This window comes from Ovis aries, chromosome Y, assembly GCF_016772045.2.
Source record: "Ovis aries strain OAR_USU_Benz2616 breed Rambouillet chromosome Y, ARS-UI_Ramb_v3.0, whole genome shotgun sequence".
Classification (NCBI taxonomy): domain Eukaryota; kingdom Metazoa; phylum Chordata; class Mammalia; order Artiodactyla; family Bovidae; genus Ovis; species Ovis aries.
The window spans coordinates 7,035,419-7,051,096 of record NC_082741.1 but is presented as its reverse complement, the minus strand read 5'-3'; the positions used below and the strand labels follow the sequence as shown (position 1 = coordinate 7,051,096).

The 15,678-nt window shown below is 44.4% G+C and overlaps 1 protein-coding gene across 1 annotated transcript in view; it reads right to left on the bottom strand.

The window, feature by feature from the left end:
- LOC132658880 (uncharacterized) overlaps positions 1-15,678 on the bottom strand; it is a 28,209-nt gene that overhangs the window by 5,015 nt on the left and 7,516 nt on the right. Inside the window, exon 3 of the mRNA XM_060408483.1 lies at positions 268-371. Coding sequence (XP_060264466.1) covers positions 268-371 — 104 coding nt within the window. The remainder of the gene's footprint in view (positions 1-267; positions 372-15,678) is intronic.

Here is a 15,678-nt window from a genome sequence, read left to right as displayed (position 1 = left end):
ATGTATTTCATACACGAAATCTGTCTGTTTCCCCAAGAGCAAACATCTCTGGCATACGTCCAGCCTAGGCGTCACAAATCACTCTTTCTATATCTAAGTCCAATCATGAAAGTTATCGAGGATTTGCTAGTTTTATGCATTTATACTGCCTTATACATCACCGTTTTTGAAGTCTTCAAGAATTCACCAAGTTCACTCACTTGGAAGCACAGATAAATGTCTTAAAGGTAACTTCTGTACTAAAGGAAAACATATCTACACACTGACCTGTTTCCTCAAGCTTCCTCGGATACGACATATCCGTGTCACTCCATCAAAACACATTGCTTCCAATCGTGCATTTCCCAACATCTTGGTTACCTGAGCATATTCTTAGGAAGGGGCAAAAAAGAAGAAAGCAAAACAAAACCGTAAACTACTGTTCAATTTTTCTTAAAATGCCAACACTTGTTATTAGGTTGGTAAGGTCACTTTTAGTGCTAACTTTAGACCAAACCAAGATTTAAAAAAGAACAAAATGTTCAAGTATTAGAACAACTGAGAGCTGTCTCAAGGTGACATATATATGAATTTTATCCACAAAAAGGAGAAAACTCTTAATCTCTCAAACAATGTCTATAGTCTCTTCCAGCTACACCTTTGCATTTAGCCTCTTGTTTTTAGAGCAAGGAAAAGTTGACAGAAGTGAAGCAGTTAATCCAAAATCACAAACGTTATTTCCACGAGAAGATACCTGCTGCTGGGAATGTTTATCTACTAATTTGAGAAAATCAGTTCAGTCTTGGTCTTCATGACTGCATGCTCTATCTTTGGACATCAAAGCGGCTCACTTCAGACTGCACCCTAAATGCTGACTTAGCAACCTCTCACGCTGAGTATTCGCAAAATCTTGGCTCTCCTTTCCCTCATTAACTCTACTGATAATCAACTGATCAGTAGGCTGATCGTTAACAAACTTTTGCTTGGGAACACGTTGATGCTTTTTCTAAAGTTCTTAAAATGGCATTTCAAGGTAAAGCGTCAAATGTTTAAAGACAATTATATCTAAGCATAGTCAAGAGGCCACCTGATTCTACTGTCACTTGAAAACACTGACGTACGCATTAGCCAGTACGGGACCATGTCTTCTTGACTTAAATGACAAAAGCGGGCATCCAAATAAAGAGAAAGAAACAGGTAGTTAGTATAAAGCCAGTACATTACTACTTTTTTTTTTTTTTAACCAAGGACTAACATCAAAGTGACATCCACCACAGCCACAAAATTAAAAGGCACCTGCTCCTTGAACTTTCAGGTATGACATAAATCACATCCAATACCTGATGATTATACAGTGGAAGTGAGAAATAGATTTAAGGGACTAGATCTGATAGACAGAGTGCCTGATGAACTATACAGGAGACGGGAGCAAGACACACTGTACAGGAGATGGGAGCAAGACCATCCCCCATGAGAAAGGAATGCAAAACAGCAAAATGGCTGTCCCATGGAGGCCTCACAGGATAGCTGTGAAAAGAAGAGACGTGAAAAGCAAAGGAGTAAAGGAAAGACACACCCATCTGTATGCAGAGTTCCAAAGAGTAGCAAGGAGAGATAAGAAAGCCTTCCTTGGTGATCAGTGCCGTGAAAGAGAGGAAAACAACAGAATGGGAGAGATATCAAGGGAACATTTCATGCGAAGATGGGCTCCAGAAAAGGCAGAAACTGTATGGACCTAACAGAAGCAGAAGACAGTAAGAAGAGGTGGCAAAAAATACACAGAATAATTGTACAAAAAAAGATCTGCCAGACCCAGATAATCACCATGGAGTGACCACTCCCCTGGAGCCAGACATCCTGGAATGTGAAGTCAAGTGGGCCCTAGGGAGCATCACTATGAACAAAGCTAGCAGAGGTGATGGAATTCCAGCTGGGCTACTTCAAATCCTCAAAGATGATGCTGTGAAAGTGCTGCACTCAATATACCAGCAAATTTGGAAAACACAGCAGTGGCCACGGGCCTGGAAAAGTCAGTTTTCACTCCAGTTCCAAAGGAAGGCAATGCCAAACAACGCTCAAACTACCGCACTATTGTACTCATCTCACACGCTAGCAAAGCAATGCTCAAAATTCTCCAAGCCAGGCTTCAGCAATGCATGAACCGTGAAATTCCAGAAGTTCAAGCAGGTTTTATAAAAGGCAGAGGAACCAGAATCAAGTTGCCAACATCCACTGAATCATGCAAAAAGCAAGAGAGTTCCAGAAAAACATCTATTTCTGCTTTGCTGACTATGCCAGAGCCTTTGACTGTGGGGATCCCACTGAACTGTGGACAATTCTGAAAGAGATGGGAATACCAGACCACCTGACCTGCCTCTTGAGAAAGCTGTACGCAGGTCAGGAAGCAACAGTTAGAGCTGGATACGGAACAACAGACTGGTTCCAAGTAGGAAAGGGAGCACATCTAGGCGGCACATTGTCACCCTGCTTATTGAACTCACGTGCAGATTACATCATGAGAAACACTGGGCTGGATGAAGCACAAGCTGGAATCAAGACTGCCAGGAGAAAATTCTATAAACTCAGATATGCTCATGACACCACCACTGACGAAAGATCCTCTCTAAGAAAGTGAAAGGAGAGAGTGAAAAGGTTGGCTTCAAGCTAAACATTCAGAAAACCAAGATCATGGCATCCGGTCCCATCACTTCATGGCAAATACACGGGCAACAGTGGAAACAGTGGCTGACTTTATTGCGGGGGGCTCAAAAATCACTGCACATGGCGACTGCAACCATGAAATAAAAAGACACTTGCTCCTTGGATGGAAAGTTACAACCAACCTGGACAGCGTATTAAAAAGCAGAGGCATTACTTTGCCGACAAAGGTCCGTCTAGGCAAGGCTGTGGCTTTTCCAGTAGTCACGTACGGATGTGAGAGAGAGGACGGTAAAGAAAGCTGGGTGCTGGAGGACTGATGCTTTTGAACTGTGGTGTTGGAGAAGAGTTGTGAGAGTCCCTAGGACTGCAAGGAGATCCAACCAGTCCATCCTAAAGGAGACAGATCAGTCCTGGGTGTGCACTGGAAAGACTGATGTTGAAGCTGAAACTCCCAACATTTTGGCCACCTGATGGGCAGAGCTGACTCATTTGCAAAGACCCTGATGCTGGGGAAGACTGAGGGCAGGAGGAGAAGGGAACGACAGAGGATGAGATGGTTGGATGGCATCACCGACTCAATGGACAGGAGTTCGCGTACACTCCGGAGTCGGTGATGGACAGGGAGGCCTGGGGTGCTGCAGTCCATGGGGTCGCAGAGAGTTGGACTCGACTGAGCGACTGGACTGAACTGAACCGCTCCTTGGAAGAAAAGCTATGACGACAAAGGTCAGTATAATCAAAGCTCTAGTTCTTCCAGTAGTTACATATGGATGCAAAAGTCGGGACCGTAAAGAAGGCTGAAAGTTGAAGAGCTGGAGTTTTTCAACTGTAGTGCTGGACAAGACTCTTGAGAGTCCCCTGGACAGCAAGGAGATCAAACCAGTCAATCCTAAAGGAGATCTACCCTGAATAGTCAGTGCGAGGACTGCTGCCGAAGCTCCAATACTTTGGCCACCTGATGCAAAGGGTCAGCTGCAAGCAGACCCTGAGGCAGGGAAAGCAGGAGGACAAGAGAAGAGGACAACAGAAGATGAGACGGTTGGATGGTATCACAGGATTCAAGGGACACGAGTCTGAGCAAATGCAAGGATACTGTAAGGACAGGGAACCCTGGTGTACTGTGTCGTTCATGGGGTCCTGCAGGGTCACAGACATGGCTTAGTGGCTGAAAAACAACAACTCCTCCAAAGAGATCCTAGGCTAATCTGTCGTTATCCTGAAAGGTAAACGGGATTCAAACTATGGAGAGTCCCTTGGATCACAGGCCATCAGTCCAGCTTGGTACTCTGGACTGCTACACAGGAGAAAATAACAAAGAAAAAGAAAATGATCATTTAAAACCTGGCCCTGAAAACAGACTGCTAATGTAAGGAAAAAATATGAAGGTCAAGGACCAGCTTATCTTTAGCCACACATCATGTTTCAAATGATTAATAAAAATAGTTGTGTTTCTCCCTGAGCGTGTGTGTATGTGTGTGTGTGTGTGTGTGTGTGTGTGTGTGTGTCTAGTGACTTGCACTATGCAGGAATAACTACATGGCTTTGTTATGAAGTGCTGGAAATTACTGAAACAAATGGCCAGCTCAGTAACAGAGAACAGAATTGTCAGTTCAGAGAAAAGTATACGTTTGAACTGAGCAATACGTTAACCTCAACTCACTTCAGCATGCACATGGGGCTACTGGCTATTCCAAATCACAGGTCTGCCGGGTGGCTCAGCCATGAAGAATCCACCTGCAAACGCAAGAGACAAAGGAGACACGCACTAGACTTCCGGGCCAGGATGATCCCGTGGAGAAGCAAATGGCAACACACTCCAGTATTCTCTCCTGGAGAATCCCATGGACACAGGAGCCAGGTGGGCTACAGCCCACGAGATCGCTAAAGAGTGAGACATGCCTAAGCGCAAGCAATGGGGCTAGAAAAAAGTACTTTTTCAGTAAGCTTAAATATCTTGAAACCGTGCTAATGGAGTTACATGCGAAAAAGGCTTTGCTCTTAGAGGATGATATAATTAGGGCGAAAAACCGTAACTGTATGTAACTAGACCTGCCTACAGGAAAGTTTAAAACATTAGGAGGAAAATGTGCGTGTTCCGAAAGAAAGCACAGGGAAAAAACATTAAAGATTAGGGAGTGAGTAAAAACATACGGGAGTTGTACTCATATTTCAGCTCCTCTGTGGGGCTTAGCTATCCATTAAAGGGAAAAAAGGAAGTGTTTCAGTCAATTATTTTACTCTTATTTTAGTCTGCACTTACTTAAATAAGAGATAGTCAATTACTCAGTGACTTTATTAAACACACTCATGCGCTAGTGACACTGGAGTACTGAGGGGCTGAGGTCTTGGCATAGATTTCTCATAGTCTACTGAAAAATATTACAAGAGTAGGGGATTTTCAATGTTGGCAGCCAGGCTTGCTCTGCTCTCGACACTACGATTCACCGTCATTCATACCATGTTTTTCCTCAGAATAAAAACAGGACACCTTGTTTACACATGCCACATTAAGCCTGCAGGAAAAATAGTGTAAAGTGAATTATTTAATACAGAAATTCTGGAAAACGTAGGGCACTGGAATTGGGGAAAAGCTGGAGATACAAGGGGCTTCTGGGTAGCTCCGTGGTAGGGAATCCACCTGCCTAAAGTCCTGGTTGTTCTTTGGAAGGACTGATGCTAAAGCTGAAACTCTAGTACGCTGGCCACCTCATGCAAAGAATTGACTCATTGGAAAAGATTCTGATGCTGGGAGGGACTGGGGGCAGGAGGAAAAGGGGACGACAGAGGATGAGATGGCTGGATGGCACCACTGACTCAATGGAAATGAGTCTGAGTGAAGTTCATGAGTTGGTGATGGACAGGGAGGCTGGTGTGCTATATAATTCATGGGGTTGCAAAGAGTGAGACACGACTGAACGATTGAACTAAACTGAACTGAAGCTCTGCATAGCTGAGCCGAAGAGCAATGAGCTGAGGAGGGCTGAGCTAAGGGGAGCTAAGCTAAGGAGAAGTATGGACTGCTAAACTAAACAGACCTAAGCCAATCAGAGCAGAGCTGATTAAGGAAAGCTAAGCTAAGGAGACCTGAGCTATTGATAGATATCCTAAGGAGGGCTGAGCTAAGGAAAGCTGAGCTGAGGATAGCTGAACTGAGAAGGGCTATGCTAAGGACAGTTGGCCTAATGAGAGCTATGCTAAGGAGAAGCAACTAAGGAGAGCTATCCTAAAGAGGGGTAAGCTAAGGAAAGCTTAGCTAAGGAGAACTGCAGAGAGCTAAGCTGATGAGAGGAGAGCTGAGTTAAGGAAAGCGAATATAAGGAAAGCCGAGATAATGATAGCTCTCCTAAGGAAGAGCTGAGCTGAAGAGAGCTGAGCTAAGGAGGGCTTAGCTAAGGAGGGCTGAGCTAATGAAAAGTAAGTAAGGAGAGCTATCACTGCAGATGGTGATTGCAGACTTGAAATTAAAAGATGCTTACCCCTTGGAGCCCACTTCTCTTTACATTCCAGCATGTCTAGCTCTAGGTGAATGATCATACCATTGTGATTATATGGGTCATGATGATATTTTTTGTTTAACTCTTCTGTGTATTCTTGCCACCACTTCTGAATATCTCTGCTTCTGTTAGGTCCATACTGTACGTACTTCTGTTAGGTCCTTTATTGTGTCCATCTTTTCATGAAATGTTCTCTTGGTATCTCTAATTTTCTTGAAGAGATCTCTAGTCTTTCCCATTCTGTTGTTTTCCTCTATTTCTTTGAGAGCTCTCCTTAGCTCTCTTTAATTACATCTCTTTAGCTTAGCTCTCCCTAGTGTGGCTCTCCTTCACTCAGCTCTCCTTAGCTTAGTGCTCTTTAGGATAACTCTCTTTAGATTTGCTTTCCTTAACTCAGCTCTCCTCTCATCAGCTTAGCTCTCTGCATCTCTGCTTAACTTACAGAGAAGGCAATGGCAACCCACTCCAGTACTCTTGCCTAGAAAATCCCATGGATGGAGGAGCCTGGTAGGCTGAAGTCCATGGGGTCGAGAAGAGCTGGACATGACTGAGTGACTTCACTTTAGTTTACTCCTTGGAAGGAAAGTTATGACCAACCTAGATAGCATATTAAAAAGCAGAGACATTACTTTGCCAACAAAAGTCTATCTAGTCAAGGCTATGGTTTTTCCAGTGGTCATGTATGGATGTGAGAGTTGGACTGAGAAGAAAGCTGAGCACTGAAGAATTGATGCTTTTGAATGGTAGTGTTGGAGAAGACTCTTGAGAGTCCCGTGGACTGCAAGGAGGTCAAACCAGTTCATCATAAAGGAGATCATCCTGGGCGTTCATTGGAAGGCCTGATGCTAAAGCTGAAACTCCTGGCCACCTCATGCAAAGACTCATTGGAAAAGACCTTGATGCTGGGAGAGATTGAGGGCAAGGGAGAAGGGAACAACAGAGGATGAGATGGCTGGATGGAATCACTGACTTGATGGACATGAGTTTGAGTAAACTCCGGAAGTTGATGATGGACAGGGAGGACTGGTGTGCTGCAATTCATGGGGTCGCAAAGAGTCAGAAACAACTGAGTAACTGAACTGAGCTAGCTAAAGGAGAGCTACAGACAGCTAAGTAAAGAAAGTCAAGCTAATAATAGCTATCCTATGGAGGGTGAGCTAAGGAAAGCTATGGAGAGGAGGGCCAAGTTATGGAGAGCTATGGAGAGCTAAGCTAAGTCTGCTGCTGCTGCTAAGTCACTTCAGCTGTGTCCGATTCTGTGCAGTCCCAGAGACAGCAGCCCACCAGGCCCCCCATCCCTGGGATTCTTCAGGCAAGAACACTGGAGTGAGTTGCCCTTTCCTTCTCCAATGCATGAAAGTGAAAAGTGCAAGTGAAGACTTTCAGTCATGTCCAACTCCTAGAGACCCCATGGACTGCAGCCTACCAGGCTCCTCCATCCACAGGATTTGCCAGGCAAGAGTACTGGAGTTGGTTGCCATTGCCTTCTCCAAGCTAAGGCTAAGGAGACACTAAGGAGAGCTATCCCAAAGAGGACTGAGCTAAGCGGAGCTGAGTGAAGGAGAGCTACGGCTGAGGAGACACTAAGGAGAGCTAAAGAGAGCTATCCTAAAGAGGACTGAGCTAAGGGGAACTGAGTGAAGGAGAGCTACACTAGGGAGAGCTAAGCTAAAGAGAAGCAATTAAAGAGAGCTAAGGAGAGCTCTCAAAGAAATAGAGGAAAACAATAGAATGGGAAAGACTAGAGATCTCTTCAAGAAAATTAGAGATACCAAGAGAACATTTCATGAAAAGATGGACACAATAAAGGACCTAACAGAAGTACGTACAGTGTGGACCTAACAGAAGCAGAGATATTCAGAAGTGGTGGCAAGAATACACAGAAGAGTTATACAAAAAATATCATCATGACCCATATAATCACAATGGTATGATCATTCACCTAGAGCTAGACATGCTGGAATGCAAAGAGAAGGGGGCTTTAGGAAGCATCGCTATGAAAGAAGCTAATGGAGGTGATGGAATTCCAGTTGAGGTCTTTCAATTCGAAAATATGATGCTGTGAAAGTATTGAAGTCAATATGCCAACAAATTTGGAAAACTCAGCAGTGACCATGTAACTGGAAAAGGTCAGTATTCATTCCAATCCCAAAGAAAGGCAATGACAAATATGCTCAAACTACTGCACAATTGCATTCATCTCACACACTACTAAAGTAACGTTCAAAATTCTCCAAGCCAGGCTTAAATAGTATGTGAGCCATGAACTTCCAGATGTTCAAGCTGGATTTAGAAAAGGAAGAGGAACCAGAGATCAAATTGCCAACATCCTTTGGATCATCAAAAAAGCAAGCAAGTTCTAGAAGAATAACTACTTCTGCTTTATGGATTATGCCAAAGACTTTGTGTGGATCATGATAAACTGTGGACAATTCTGAAGATGGGAATACCAGACCACATGACATGCCTCATGAGAAATCAATATGCAGCAGCAGTTAAAACTCAACATGGAAAAACAGACTGGGAAATAGGGAAATACTCCTTTCCAAATGGGGAAAGGAGTATGTCAAGGCTGTATATGGTAACCCTACTTATTTAATTTATATGCAGAGTACATCATGAGAAACACTGGGCTGGATGAAGCACAAGCTGGAATCAAGATTTACGGGAAAAATATCAAAAACCTCAGACATGCAGACACCACCACACTTATGACAGAAAGTGAAGAAGAACTAAAGAACCTCTTGATGAAAGTGAAAGAGGAGAGTGACAAAGTTGGCTTAAAGCTCAACATTCAGAAAACGAAGATTATCCCATCAATTCATGGGAAATAGATGGGGAAACAGTGGAAACAGTGGCAGACTTTACTTTTGGGGGCTCCAAAATCACTGTGGATGGTGACTGCAGGCATGAAATTAAAAGACGCTTACTCCTTGGAAGAAAAGGTATGACCAACCTAGATAGCATATTCAAAAGCAGAGACATTACTTTGCCAACAAAGGTCTGTCTACTCAAGGCTATAGTTTTTCCAGTAGTCATTTGTGGATGTGAGAGTTGGACTGGGAAGAAAGCTGAACGCCGAAGAATTGATGCTTTTCAACTGTGGTGTTGGAGAAGACTCTTGAGAGTCCCTTGGACTGTAAGAAGATGCAACCAGTCTATCCTAAAGGAAGTAATTTCTGAATATTCATTGGAATGACTGATGCTGAAGCTGAAACTCCAATACTTTGGCACCTGATGTAAAGAACTGATTCATTTGAAAAGACCCTGATGCTGGGAAAGATTAAAGACTGAAGGAAAAGGGGATGACAGAGGATGAGATGGTTGAATGTCATCACCCACTCAATGGACCTGAGTTTGAGTAAACTCTGAGAGTTGATGATGGACAGGGAGGCCCAGTGTGCTGCAGTTCATGGGGTTGCAAAGAGTCAGACAAGACTGAGTGACTGATCTGACTGACTGAATAAGAGCTGAGCTAATGATAGCTATCCAAAGGAGGGTTGCGCTAAGGAGAGCTGAGCTAAGGGAAGCTATGGAGAGCCTAGGTAATGATAGGTATTCTAAGGAGGGCTATGCTAAGGAGAGCTAGGAGGTCTGAGCTTGGGGGAGCTGAGCTAAGGAGAGCTAAGCTAAGGAGAGTTTAGCTGAGAAGAGCTGTGCTAGGACAGCTACACTAAGGAAAGCTGAGCCAAAGAGAGCCGATCACCAATATGGTGGGTGAGATGTCACAGATATAGTGGATGTGAAACCTATAATGGGTATGATGTCATAAATAAATGGCTGCTGGTGCTGCTAAGTCATTCAGTCATGTCTGACTCTGTGTGATCCCATAGATGGCAGCCCACCAGCCCCCTCCATCCCTGGGATTCTCCACGCCAGAACACTGGAATGGGTTGCCATTTCCTTCTCCAATGCATGGAAGTGAAAAGTGAAAGTGAAGTTGCTGAGTCATGTTGGGCTCTTCACAACCCTATGGACTATAGCCCAAAAGGCCTCTCTGTCCATGGGATTTTTCAGGCAAGAATACTGGAGTGGGTTGCCATTTCCTTCTCCAATAAATATGTGGGTGTGGTGTCAAATATAGTGCATGTGATGCCCTGAAGACGGTGGTTGTGATGTCATCAATACAGTGGTCATAGATATAGTGGATGTGAAGTCACAGATGGAGTGGATATAATGGATATAGTGCATATGATGTAATATATACAGTGGGTGTGATATCATCTATACAGTGAGTGTGCTGACACAGACACAGTGGATGTGATGTCAGATATAATGGGTGTGATGTCAGATATAGTCATTTTATTGTCATGAACACAGTGGGTATGATGTCATATATAGTGGATATGATGTTATAAACATATTGGGTGTGATGTCATAGATACAGGGGCTACTACGATGGCACATGTATAGTGGGTGTGATGTCATGTACAGTGGTGTGATGTCATATATATATATTGGGTTTGATGACATGAATACAGTGCATGTGATGTCATAACTACAATGGTGTGATGTCATAGTGGATGTGATGTTGTGTATAGTGCATATGATGTCATACATACAGTAGCTGTGATATCATTGATGCAGTGGGAATGATGACACAGATAAAGTGGATGTAATACCAGATATAGTGGGTGTGGTGGTTGCGTTGTCATATGCAGAATAGGTGTGATGTCACAAATACAGGGGCATGATGTCACTGGAGTGGGCTGCCATTTCCTTCTCCAATAAATATGTGGGTGTGGTGTCAAATATAGTGCATGTGATGCCCTAAAGACGGTGGTTGTGATGTTATCAATACAGTGGTCATAGATATAGTGGATGTGAAGTCCACTATAGATAGAGTGAAAGTTCACAGATAGAGTGAAAGTGACATCATAGAGTAGATGTGATATCACATACAGTGGGTGTAATGTTGTCATTACAGTGGATGTGATGTCAGATATAGGGCTTCTACTCAGCCTAATTGGCTGGCCTCTCCTATTGCTGGTGGGAGATCTTCAATTTGGGGGCCATGTTGCATGACAGTGGTGTGATATGTGGAGCCCGGTTCCCTGACCAGGGGTTGAACCCACACCTTCTGTATCGGAAGCATGGAGTCTTCACCCCTGGACCACCAGGGAAATCTCGAAAAACTTTCTGTAGGAGACAGGAGGCTGTCAGCATCCTGCCATGGTAGATGCATCTCAACAGGGCAGGAGGTTGAAAGGGTGTTTCAGAGCTGTCCTGTTTCCTGTTGTGTTCTACCAAGGGTTGTCATGAGTGTGGCAGGCACTTTATCCTTTCTCTAAAGTGGAGGTTCCCACTTGGGAATGATTACTTTTGTCCGTCACGGTACATACCACACAGTATCTGGGGGCATTCCAGTTATTATTGGTGGCGGGGGAGGTGGGGCATGCTACTGACACACAGTGAGCAGAGACCAGGAATGGCGATCATAGACATCCTTCAGGTAAGGGACAACCCTGACAGAGGATTATCCAGCCCTGGACATCACTAGTATCCAGGGGACAAACGTGATGAGGCATCCTGTCATTCAGCTAGGCCATCCATGTTTAATTTTTATTACTTTTTAAAAAATGTTTATCTATTTGGCTGTACCTAGTCTTAGTTGTGGGGCACACAGGGGCTTTGATCTTATTTTTGAAAACCTTATTATAATTTTTTCTACATTTATTCCTTTGTTTGCCTTTCCTATTCTTCTTTTCCCCTGTGGTTAATCTTTATGTTTATAAATCTTCATCTACCTCTTTTACTTTTGTATATCTATTATTTCTTTCTTTTATTTCCTTTCTGCTCAACATTTTGCTAATTTTATTTTCATTGCTTTATTCCCCAATTGACACCTTGCTCCAGTTTTGCTTTAGTTAGAGTTTTCTTCTGGTAGATATAATTTTGGTTTGCTATTTTAGAGAGTTTGATCTATTGTAACTCATTTTTCTGGGACTCTTTAGATTTGGCTTATGGGTGTACATGTATATGTGTAAATTCCATCACACTTTTTATTGTTGCTATAAATCTTGGCCTCTATGTTGGGCTTTTACAGTTCTGTGGAGTTTTCCTTTTCTTTTCTTTTCTTTTTTTCCTTTTTCTTTTTACTTCTGTTATTTTTTCTCTTTATAATTAGAATTAAAAAAATTTTCAACCTATTATGTTTTTCTACATTTATCCCTTTACTTGCCTTTCCCACTCTTCTTTTCCCCTTGCAGTTAATATTTAATATATATAAGCCTTTTCATCTACCTCTACTTAATTTTGGATATCTATTCTTTCTTTTCTTTCTTCGGTTCCTCTCTACTTCATTGACTATGCCAAACCCTTTAACTGTACCAGACCACCTGACCTGCCTCTTGAGAAACCTGTGTGCAGGTCAGGAAGCAACAGTTAGAACTGGACATGGAACAACAGACTGGTTCCAAATAGGAAATGGACTATGTCAAGGCTGTATATAGTCACCCTGCCTATTTAACTTCTATGCAGAGTACATCATGAGAAACGCTGGGCGGAAGAAGCACAAGCTGGAATCAAGATTGCAGGAGAAATATCAATAACCTCACATATGCAGATGACACCACCCTTATGGCAGAAAGTGAAGAAGAAGAAAAGAGCCTCTTGATAAAAGTGAAAGAGGAGAGTGGAAAATTTGGATTAAAGCTCAACATTCAGAAAACTAAGATCATGGCATCTAATCCCATCACTTCATGGGAACTAGATAGGAAAACAGAGGAAACAGTGTCAGACTTTATTTTGGGGGGCTCCAAAATCACTGCAGATGGTGACTGAAGCCATGAAATTAAAAGATACTTACTCCTTGGAAGGAAAGTTATGGCCAACCTGGACAGCATATTAAAAAATAGAGACATTACTCGGTCAACAAAGGTCCATCTAGTTAAGGCTACGGTTTTTCCAGTAGTCATGTATGGATGTTAGAGTTGGACTATAAAGAAGGCTGAGCACCAAAGAATTCATGCTTTTGAACTGTGGTGTTGGAGAAGACTCTTGAGAATCCTTTGGGCTGCAAGGAGATCCAACCAGTCCATCCTAAAGCAGATCAGTCTGAGGTGATCATTGGAAGGACTGATGTTAGAGCTCAAACTCCAATACTTTGGCCACATGATGCAAAGAGCTGACTCTTTGAAAAAGACCCTGATGCTAGGAAAAACTGGAGTCAGGAGGAGAAGCAGATGACAGAGGATGAAATGTGTGGATAGCATAACCGACTCAAAGGACATGGGTTTGGGTAGGCTCCAGAAGTTGGTGATGGACAGGGACGCATGGCATGCTGTAATTCATGGGGTTACAAAGAGTCAGACTTGACTGTGTGACTGAACTGAACAGGCTAGTCTGTCATTTGACTGAGCCAACAGAATAGGCCAGGGCCACACAGGCTGTTGGCCATTTGATTGAAAGCACTGTTTAGGCCAGGCCCAAACAGGCTTGTCTGCCTTTCCATTGACACCACTGATTAGGCCAGGCCCACCCAGGCTAGTCTGCCTTTTGTTTGAGACCACAGATTAGACCAGTTCAAGAGGCTACACTGTCATTTGGCTGAGACCACGGATTAAGCCAGGGTCATCTACCTTGCCATTTGATTGAGAACACAGATTAGGCTAGTACCAACAGGCTTATCTTCATTTGACTGAGACCACAGATTTGGCCAGGACCACACAGTCAAGTCTGCCTTTGAATTGAGACCATGAATAAGGCCAGGACCACCGAGGCTAGTCTTCCATTTGTTTGAGAGCACTGCTTAGGCAAGGCCCACCCAGGCTAGTCGGCCTATTGATTGACACCACTGCTTAGGCAAGGCCAACCCAGGCTAGTCAGCCTTTTGATTGAGACCACGGATTAAGCCAGTACCAACAGGCTAGTCTCTCATTTGACTGAGCCCACGGATTAGGCCAGGACCACCCAGACTTGTCTGTTATTTGATTGAGAGCACTGCTTAGGCCAGGACCACCTGGGCTAGTGTGCATTTTGATCAAGACCACGATTAGGTCAGGCCCACACAGGAGAGTCTGCATTTTGACTGATACCACTGATTAGGCCAGGGCCACCAAGGCTAGTCTGTCATTTGACTGACATGAAGGATTAGCCAGGCCAATCTAGGCTAGTGCCATTTGACTGACACCTTGGATTAGGCCACAACCTCCCAGGCTAGTCTCCCATTTGATTGAGAGCACTGCTTAGTCCAGGCCCACCTAGGCTAGCCTGCATTTTGATCAAAACCACAGATTAGGTCAGGCCCACACAGGCGAGTCTGCATTTTGACTGGCATCACTGATTAGGACAGGCCCACCTAGTCTAGTCAGCCATTGACTGATGATACGGATTAGGCCAGACCAAATCAGACTAGTCTGCTGTTTGATTGACATAATGGATTAGATCAGCCCCACCCGACTAGTCCACCTTTTGATTGTCACCACTGATTTGGCCAGGCCCACCCAGGCAAATCTGCCTTTGAATTGAGACCATGAATTAGGCCTCACCACCCAGGCTACTCTGACTTTTGTTTGAGAGCATTCCTTAGGACACTTCCACCCAGGCTACTGTGCCTTTCGATTGACACCACTGATCTGGCCAGGCCCACTCAGGCTACTCTGCCTTTGAGTTGAGACCACGGATTAGGCCAGGACGACCCAGGCTAGTCTGCTTTTTGATTGACACCACTAATAAGGTCAGGCCCACCCAGGCTAGTCTAACATTTGATTGAGACCATGGATTAGGCCAGTACCAACAGGCTAGTCTGTCATTTGACTGCGACAATGGATTAGGCCCAGCCCACCCAGGCGAGCCTATCATTTGACTAAACCCAATGATTAGGCCATTCACACCCAGAATAATCTGCCATTTGATTGTGACCAGTGCTTAGGCCAGGCCCACCCAGGCTAGTCTGCCCATGAAGTAAGACCACAGATTAGTCTACCCAGTCTAGTCCAATCTACCATTTGTTTGAGAACACTGCTTAAGCCAGTCCTACCCAGGGACTGCCTTTCAATTGAGCCTGAGAATTAGGACAGACCACCCAGGCTAACATGCCATTTGTTTGTGAGCACTGCTTAGGCCAGGCCCTCCCAGGCTAGTCTGTATTTTGATCAATGCCACGAATTAGGTCCAAGGCCAGGGGTGGCAGCCAAAGGAGCCAGCCTTTGTTCGAGGTCAGGGGCAGCCAGGAGAAGCAACCTCGAGCCCAAGGCCGGGGTTGGCGGCCGGGAGGAGGCACTCCGAGCTGGGGGCCAGGGGCAGCGCCCAAAGCTAGGGGCAGCAGCCGGGAGGAGCAACCCGAGGAGCAGTGGCTGCCCGGGTGCAGGAGGGCCTAGAGGAGCTATCCCACGTTGAAGGTCAGGAAGGGCGGTGGTAAGGAGATACCCCTCATCCAAGGTAAGGAGCAGCAGCTGTGCTTTGCTGGAGCAGCCGTGAAGAGATACCCCAAGTCCAAGGTAAGAGAAACCCAAGTAAGAAGGTAGGTGTTGTAAGAGGGCATCAGAGGGCAGACACACTGAAACCATACTCACAGAAAACTAGTCAATCTAATTACACTAGC